The sequence below is a fragment of the Metopolophium dirhodum genome, chromosome 1 (genome assembly GCF_019925205.1).
Source record: "Metopolophium dirhodum isolate CAU chromosome 1, ASM1992520v1, whole genome shotgun sequence".
Lineage (NCBI taxonomy): Eukaryota > Metazoa > Arthropoda > Insecta > Hemiptera > Aphididae > Metopolophium > Metopolophium dirhodum.
Genome location: NC_083560.1, coordinates 113,955,470 through 113,965,392, shown reverse-complemented (window position 1 = coordinate 113,965,392; position 9,923 = coordinate 113,955,470). Strand labels below are relative to the sequence as shown.

Here is a 9,923-nt window from a genome sequence, read left to right as displayed (position 1 = left end):
TTTTATAGAGAATACCAGAATCTACAATTTAGGTTCTATACAATGTTATGCTAAATGCAATATATAATGAATTAAATCAGAATAACTCTAAAACTACCCTATTTATGAATATTCAACCCTCTTGCGGCACCTAAAGGGGGTTATTAATCATCACCAAATTTAACCCACATACCTTTCGTATAGTAATGAAAAAATTGGGCGGGTGAAAATTCTAAAATATTTAACTTTCCTTACCCCCATTACTATATAAAGGCCACCCTAATATGCATAGATATTGTCTAAAGTCTAAATTACATAAATAAGTATTAATTTATCTCCTATTCGCATTACGGATTATTGGATTAATTATCAATCATACATAATCTGTTATAATTTGCAAATCATTCTTTCAGCCCTGTCCACATTAAAAAAAAAATTGTCAGGCCTGTGCATCCCAAATTCACAAACAGCTCCCATCTATTGTTTTTTTATTCCCAAATGGCTCCCATCAAAAATAGTTTCACCCAAATTCACCCATTGTAAACACCTCTGGTGTTAGCACAATAACAAACACACTTAGATCTCATGCAATAGAAGAAATACCTCTAGGAACATACATTCATTTTGGATTTAAAAAAATGTAGCTATATTTTATAAACACCCATAAAAATATCTTAGACAATTTCAATGAAATTAATTGAAGCTTAAATAGTGATGGATTAAAAAGTTCAAAACAATAGTTTTGGCCAATACTTTGTATAATATCATATGTTCCTCAATTATCCCTTGTAGTATTTGCAGTATATTATATATAATATATTATAGTAACCAAAAGAATCCAGAATCCGTTGAAAGTTATTTAAATATGTTTATTACTGAAACTGTTGAGTTCATAGATACCGCTAAGTCATTCACATTAAAAAAACTTTAAAGAACACAAAAAACTTTAAAAACATTAAAAAATTCTCTTTACCCAAATTTGCAATAAGAAAACATAATACAAGCTATTCATTAATTGAAGATGCATCTATAAATAGCTTAAATATTGTTTAAGTGGATATTGCTTCTATTTTTATCAGTAGAACAATCAATACAATTTTATTCATAAAAAATAATAATTTTGATTCTAATCTAGATAGATTGATAAAATTAATGATGTTGAAAACTGTAATAGTGACATTGAAAACAAATAAAGAAATATGACCAATTATTTGGAATTAATAGAACTAAAAAGTAATACTAGCATAACTTAACAAAGTCTCCTACAATAATATAAAAATATCTGGTATTCCATATACTGGCAACACTGAATACTATTATTCCTTATGATTTTCACGTAAAAATTGTTACAAAACTTTTAATGTAAGAAACCTCAACGGCTTACATCTATGGAATTTCTTTAATTTATCATATTTATAATTTTGATCAAAAAGATGATTATTTATATCATAAACATCAAATTTGTGTTAACCACTTTGTAAATCTGAATACGTTAGTAACCCACAAGGAATTTGGTATGAAAATGTTTATTAGTGGTATACGTATTTGTTTATGTAATAAGTAATAACTAATAAGCTGAAATATTATGGCTTATAGCAGTGTAGTCACTTAATGCACCATTCTAACTTCTAATTTACAAGGAACTAAACTTAGATTTAAGGTACTTACATCGCACATTAGAATTAAAAATCTGACGATTCAAAAATAAAAAGAACAATTTATTTAAAACAAAGGGTAGGAGGAGGGGATACTCCCATACACCATATATTTTCTTATATCTTAAAATAAAGATTCAATAAAATAAAAGTATAGAGTTGAATTATATATTTATTCAAATAAATTTGTCATTATAACTGATATCTAAATAAATTAATACATTTTTCAACATCTAAATCATATTTTTACAAGTACATATATGGTTCATAATCTAATAATAAAAAAAGAATAGAAATATAATCAACTCAATTTGTTTATAACTTTATTTTAATATGCTATTATTAGCAGTAAATCTAACTGCTTCTAAATACTGGTAAGCTCCATCCTAATTGAGCTAATTTGGTACTTAAAACTTACAAGTTTACACAATACACAATATACTGTTCACAAAGTTGAAGACTCATACCAAAAGCAAAATAAATAGTTATTATGAAGTGTATCAATGAATCAATTATAGATTAAGTACCTATTGTTAAAATTTTAAGAACTTTAACAAAAAAGCAATTTTGATTGAAATAATAAAACATCAAAAAAATAACAAACAAAATATTTTAGTACATTTTATTCATGGTATATTTTGTACATACAAATGTAATCAATATTCGGATATTTCTATACTCTACTCAGAATAAGAAAAGTACTGAAGAAAATGAAGAAGATCAAGTCAACCACTTGGTTCGGCATTCGGGACACATATAAATCGGCCTCCTAGTATCTATCTTATTCTAAATAGAGTATAGCAATAAACAATTTTATTAAAATAATCAATCTAAATACTAAATTATAAAACGAGCATATAATAGTGTCAATGTATAAACTAATTAATTCCGATATTAGTAATACTAATTTTATTATATAAAATAGTTGATTTAATAAAATCATTCAATAAAATGATTGTTAAATCATAAACCCGAACCACGACAAAATCTTAGGTAATATTATTTTGTACAGTAATTAAATGGTTTTTAAGACTAGAATTGTGAAAAAGTAGAAATTGAAAACCTCTAAACAAATGTCAATTCATAAAATAAAGTTACATTCATATTCATGTAATATATATAAAACATGCAAATAAATTGCACAATAATAGTTAATATGAAAATTTTATTGTCAATGTGTTAGTGTTTAATTAGAATAAATCCAATTATAGATTAAAATATTAATAAATCAAAATATATATATATATATATATATATATATTCAAAAAATTATCTGCAAACATCTTAGTATAAGTAGTTAAATACTATTTTAATACAAAACTGATTTATCAAATATTTATTAATTGTTAATTACTTTTAATGTCTACATACAATGTATAAAAGATGTTATTTATTCCTATATTTTGATTAAGCTAATCTAAAAAATGTTCTGTGTGTAAAGGGCACATAGTAAATGTCATCATAAAATGTATTTGTATCACTAATAAATATCATATAATTGAAACGGTGTATGAACTGTACATGTATAATGCAACATTCTTTAACATTAGATATTAATTATCGGGTTTTTTTTATTAACTTTATTTTTTTATTTTTGTTTGTTATACAATTATTTTATTTATTATGGTTTGTATTAAACTCTAAAGTTTAAGATCAAAAAAGAAAATGTGGAAAAAAAGCACTAAAATATTGAGGTCAAGACTGAAATTAAAATACCTTATACAAATGTAATAATTAATATTTTTTTTTGTCTAGAGCATACAATTTGATATGTTGGATAAACTTTATAATGAATAAATTAATGACAAACATAAATAGAACGAGATATAGAATCAGAATATAATACTACATAAGGTAAAAAAAATTAGAAATAATTATAATCCAAATCCTATTTAGTTAAAAATTAAGATTAGGCATATAATGTTATATTTTAACTATTTGTGAGCACTGTAAATAATATAGTTGCTAATAAGATGCAGTAGAATATTGATAATTGAGACAAATGCAGACAAGTGTTTTTCAAAGGTACTAAATGGCAAAGAAACTTTGTCCCCCTAACTTTATTTATCACTTCTAATACTGAATACGAATTCGAAAAAATTAAAATTGAATTATTCACAAAATAAGATGTTATAAAGGTTTTTTTCATAAGTGTCAAGTTAATTTAACTATTTATTATGTAGTGAAAAAGACTGTTTTTTTAGTAGTGCTGCTAATTTTCATTCAAAAAGTTGAAACATTTTTTTAACAATGAACATGATACCGTGCAGTGGTGCCGATCACTTAATTTATCTATGACATATATGTCATAGTAGATTTTTTAGATGAGGGGAGAGCAACCATAGGGTACTGCAGGGGATCCTTCTGTGGACCCAGAACTTAAGTTAAATTGTTTAAGTAAATGATTAAACATTGCATTATGTTGGTGCTTTGATTGAATCTGATTGTTAAATTAAAAAAAGTGGGAATGATGAGGGGCCCCTTGATGTACAATATCAGTATATTTCAAACACTTCGGTGCCACTGATACAGTAATATGCTGGATACACCAACGGTTCTTAACTTTTTGTGGATCACGGACGCCTGATGAAAGATTTTTAGAAATCGCGGACTCCCTTACGAAATTTTTTTTTATACCTTTTTTTTACAAAACATCTCATGTTATCATAACCAAAATTATAATAATTATTTTATATTAGAAATTACATAAGTAGACATAACAAAATGTACACATTTATAGTTATTTTTATTACAATTAATTTTTTTATAAAAATGTAATTTAAAAGTATAATTGAGTAAGATCGATCAACTGCACTTAGTGGCAGTAAATCTCTAAGACTACCTGAGACTACAGTGCTGTACGCATGTACATTTTATAAGAACAAGGAAAACTGATAACTTAATAATACAATTATTTGGTGTAGAAATTACATATTATATATGAAAAAAAAAAATAAACCAACAATTTTGTAATAATGCACTCATGTCACTTATTGACATATGGTATGTGTTGATGCTGCCGCGGACCCCAACATCATAGACCCCCAGGGGCCATGAACCACAGGTTAAGAACCGCTGGGATACACTGATCCCAAGGATCTCAAATAATGAAATTGTTAAGATTTGTTTCATAGGTTAATTCTGTTCCAGAAATTTGGACAAGTTACTATAAATGGTTTCCGTTTGGAAAAAATCAATGTTTTACTGTAAATTAAATTAAAAAAGTTATATCTAGATAAATAGTAGGTATTTGTTAACTTGAATTTTAAAATGGTGTCATACAGTTTCAAAAATATTTCCTTCCTGTTAGGTACTTAGTTTTTCTTAATAATGTACTTAATAAGTAACCCTGTACACAAAATATGATCAAAGAAAGTGTCTTTCTGAATATGTTTTAATATAACATAGTAATTTAATAAGTATTTATTTGGCATAAGAACAAAACCGCATTAAACTATAACTTGTTAGTTTTACTTAATTAACATACAATGTAAAATGAAATACTTATCAACATTATGATACATTAAACAAAATGCTTTGTAAAATTAAGAATAAACTATAATAAAGAATGTTCTAAAATTAGATAAAAAAAATAATTATCTTTAGTTTTTAGTTGAATAAATTACATAAAACAAATGAAGCAATTAAATTAATATCAGAAAGACACTAATACCTGACCATTCCAAATATTCTTAATTTAATTACAAATAAAAAATTAATTGAGTTATTTGTACAAAAAAAACAAATTTGTTTGTTCATTCACTGGGTTTTACACATAATAACAAATAGAAATGAGCAAAATGACGATTTTTACAACAAATGCCAATTATTGTAATGACAAGTGTTCAAGGACCATTAGTATAAAAATATTAAGGTCTTTTAGTGATTATGATATTCTATAATTTATTTTCAATTTGATTTCATTCATAAGCAATTAATGTATTAATAATTTTAGTTTATAGACATACAATATAGCCAATTTTAGTTTAGCATTTTGTGTTGTTAATTTTAATTTACCTATTAATACATTTAAAAGTAAGAATTTTATCAGTGTTTCCTCATAATTTTTTTATTTATATTCTAATTTTAAAGTATGTAAAATTATAAAACTAAAATTGCTCATCATTTACTTTAAAATTAAAATATAAAAAGAAAAATAATGCTTTTTTATTGTTTTGTATAATTAATGTGGATTATTTGATTATTTATCAATCAACTTGGTGAAAAAAATCTATATAAAATTAATCGCAAAATCTCTTGAACCCACAAAGATAACAAAGGTTTAATATATTTTTTTCACTATTGAAAATATATAAAATAGTACTTATAATATATAACTTTTAATAGTTACAACATTAAATGCATTTTAGTTTACAACAATAAATGTTGTCAATTAAAAAAATATATATATTTATTTATTGTTAATTAACCATTAATAGTGAATTGTATCTTTTTTTTATCTATGTTGATTTATGAAACAACATAATAAACAAATCATCCTTTGAACACTGGTCATTTAAATATTTAACATATTGTGTAATTGTAATTACTAATTAATTATAAGCATAAATATTAGTTAATTAAATAGATTTAAAAAGTATCCCACACAGCAGTGAGAAAATTATAACACTTTAAAAATAATATGGAAATTAAAAATAAATATAATAGTTTTTAATTGCTGTCTGGGATTTTTATAATAGAGTAAAAATATACGTATAAATGACACATTGATGGAGATAAATAAAACATTGATCAAGTGATCGTTATTGTTTCACAAAATGAAACTTAAGTTAATTCAAATAATAGTTGGGCGCATCTTAACTACATAAGCGTGTGCTGAGTTTTAGGTAAATGTCTGTACCCCCAAAGAACAGTCTACTGGATTTTAGTTATTCTTGAAAGATGGTAAATATTATATATTAAAACCGAAAATAACAAATGTCTATTTTATTGCTGTTGTGCAAATATTGAAATTATTTAAAATCACCAACTCAATGACAAATAGGCTTATAGGACTATAGCAAGCTGCTAAATTGAAATTATGTCAATGGTGACAAATGTAAAAATTTTTCACTATTCTAGCAAAAGACCTTAATGTTAAACATGTAATATATATAAAAAAAATGCACATGCTAAACAAGTAACATTCATGGATCATAAAAAAAAATTCTATAAAATGTTTAATGCTATAGCACTATCTAGTTTTATACAGGGTGAACAAAGTCTACAAAATGTGTATGTCCATCAATGTGTTAATGATGAAAATGAACAGCATGAAAGAAATAACAGTTTAAAAAAGATTAGAAACTAGAAAATTCAAGACTAGATTTAAGATGAGCATCTAAAAATAGATGAAAAATAAATGCAAAATCAATCAAAATTTATGACCAGAATTGTTTAATAATATATAGAACATAGTGAAATGTTATTTTCTTATTCTTAAAGAATCTAAATTGGACTCTTATTAATTCCAAATAACATTCAAGATAATTATGAATGTTTAATGAACTTAAAAATGTTTCATTTATGTTCAAAATTATTTTGTGAATTTAAAACTTGATATTATAAAAAAATGATTGTTGTAAAATGGCATACAATAAAAAATCCTAATTTTTTTTAATATAAATACTTCGATTATATACGTAAATAAAATAAATAGATATTAATATTATTTTTCTTTTTAAGTAATTCATTAAATTCAAAAAATGCAAACTAGAAAAAGAAATAGAAAGAAAAAAGAGATCCTTAAATGTTACTTCATCATAAATTTTTGCATGTTAATAATTTAAAAATATTGATCATACTATTATTAGTGATTTTTGATATTCATCAACAGTTTTATTTACGTGTTAATGCACTAAAGTATTATTAAATAACACATTATACCTATAATAGTTTAACCTATCATATTGATAAAAAACATGTATAATACATTTAACTATCATAACTAGATGATCCATGCTCACGATTTGGACTCGGTGGAGTACTGGTATTACTACTGTTGTTTGAAGCTACAGAATGCCTTGAGCTACCAATCTGATGATCCTATTAAAAATGTTAGTTATAACTATGTAACAATAATAATGTATGATTATCATGATCACTTACTTTATATTCATTTAAAGATGATATGCTGCGATTTAACGAATGAGACATATTTGGTGGTAGATCTGTATCTGAATGATGATGTGAATAATTAGAACCAAAAGATTCTGGTGTTCTTGGTGGGAGTATTGTTTTCTTTTTAATGTATGATCTTTTTGCAGTTGATCCTAAAATAAAATACAAAATAAAATATTACTATATTTTCTTTAAAATAATTAACTTTATTTTTATTTAACACGTGCATTAAAACAAAATATTTCAGTTTAGTTCATTAAAATATGATAATTATTGTGAATAATTTAAGAATTCTTAAATAGGTAGTTAATAATATGTAGATTACTTTAAAATAATTATATTGTTATTTTATAATATGACTTATATTAGGTGTGACTTAGGGAATAATTTTTAATAAATTAATACTGATATTAACTTAAATTCTATATTTTATTTAAATTAGAAACAATTAAAAACAATATTTATGATTAATTTTACAACAATTTAATTAAAATCTAATATTGACATAAATTGTTAAAAATCTTAGTTCATGGTTAGTTAGATTCATAATGTTTGCTACACATACTATTAAATGTTACAATAGTCCATACAACTACATAGTAAATCATGCCAAGCTTACCAACAATTGGATGATAAATAGTTTTATTAATATCTGACCGTAATATTAAATTTTTACTTTCTTCAGGCGACTGACGAGTCATGTCAATCCCATATTTTGCTCTTGCCATTTTGAACTTGTCTAAATTACAATATTTTAATTGTAATAAATACAATCATATTGTTTATTAAATCCATTTTATACTTAGTTGATGATTAAAATACAAAATGTACTGTAATTTGTATTACTAAACAAAAGTTTCGTTATTTAGGTTTTATGTTTAACATTTTTATACAAATTTAAAAACTCTTCATGTTGAATTATTTTTATAGATAAATGGCAAAATTAAATGTATTATAATATGTTCACTACATATTATTCTAATAAACTTGACCAACCTTCTTTAATACAAATGTATAATTATTTCAATATTTGTATTATTTTATTTATTTGGATTTAATATTATTTTTAATTTAATAGTATATTATTATTGAAATCTTTTGCAATTTTTACTTATTGGATATCAAAACCTTCATTAATAATTACTCATTAAGTTTATACATTTAAAAAAATAATTACCACTTAATGTAGAATGTTGCTGTGACGGACTTCTTGAAATTTGAAATGAATGCTTACTAGTTGTTGAAGTAAATGGTTGAAGAGGCTAGAAGTAAATATACTTTTTTATACCATTGACATTATTATTATTAAATATTATGTAACTATTACTTTAGTTGGAGGCATAGAATCTGCTGTCTCAACTGTTGTAGGTAAATCAAGCAATCTTTGAATTTGTATGCCATCTCCTGGTCCCATATGACTTATATGGTTAAAATTAGTAGGAGCTGATATTATTTTTGACCTACGATCAGGTCCTCGAATTGCTTTTTGGCCTTCACGCATTGAAAACCTTCTTCTGGTACGTGGGATTGACATACTACCAGATATATCTCTCCATCTGATATTGATTAGTTCTCCTATGATAATAATAATAATAATAGTCAATTTTACAAATTGGAAAAAAATTACTTATATTTTTTTTTTTTGCATACTTTGGTGTACATTAGACAAGTATATTATACATGGTAAATCATCAATATAACACACAGTTAATGAACCAGTATTATTAATAGGATGGGAATTTCTTAAGTTCAAAGTCTGAATCCAATCACCGCTATCAGCATTAAATATATTTATATGGGTTTCACTGTATATCAATAAATGACCATCACAATAACCTATGGAAATTCAAAAACAAGTTTAGTATATAGTATACATAATATTATATTAATTATGGTGTAAAAAAAAACACAGCTTACTCGCATCAATAAGATCACTAGGATACATGATTTCTCTGTCTCTTGATTTCCGACCTTGAGAATCTACAAAAATACCTAAAGATTGGAAGATGAGTAGAAATTCTCCCCTAGGAAGTTCAATTGCTTTGATAGCATCCATTGCAGAGTATGATAAGAAACCCATCATGTGATTATCCGGGTGTACCAAAGCTGTGAAACCAAATAACATTATTATGTGTGAACATTTTTACTAAAGCAGAAAAAAAATAATAT

General features: G+C 24.4%; 1 protein-coding gene across 4 annotated transcripts in view; it reads right to left on the bottom strand.

The window, feature by feature from the left end:
* Nucleotides 1-2,242: 2,242 nt before the first annotated feature.
* Nucleotides 2,243-9,923, bottom strand: part of LOC132936014 (serine/threonine-protein kinase Genghis Khan) — a 34,024-nt gene continuing 26,343 nt past the window's right edge. For 3 of the 4 annotated variants that reach the window (XM_061002670.1, XM_061002672.1, XM_061002671.1), the window contains exons 26-32: nucleotides 9,672-9,860; nucleotides 9,405-9,590; nucleotides 9,082-9,329; nucleotides 8,932-9,016; nucleotides 8,374-8,493; nucleotides 7,743-7,906; nucleotides 2,243-7,679 (exon numbers count right to left, since the gene is read on the bottom strand). In XM_061002670.1, coding sequence (XP_060858653.1) covers nucleotides 7,569-7,679; nucleotides 7,743-7,906; nucleotides 8,374-8,493; nucleotides 8,932-9,016; nucleotides 9,082-9,329; nucleotides 9,405-9,590; nucleotides 9,672-9,860 — 1,103 coding nt within the window. In that variant the 3' untranslated portion in view covers nucleotides 2,243-7,568. The remainder of the gene's footprint in view (nucleotides 7,680-7,742; nucleotides 7,907-8,373; nucleotides 8,494-8,931; nucleotides 9,017-9,081; nucleotides 9,330-9,404; nucleotides 9,591-9,671; nucleotides 9,861-9,923) is intronic. The other variant, XM_061002673.1, reaches the window with a different exon arrangement.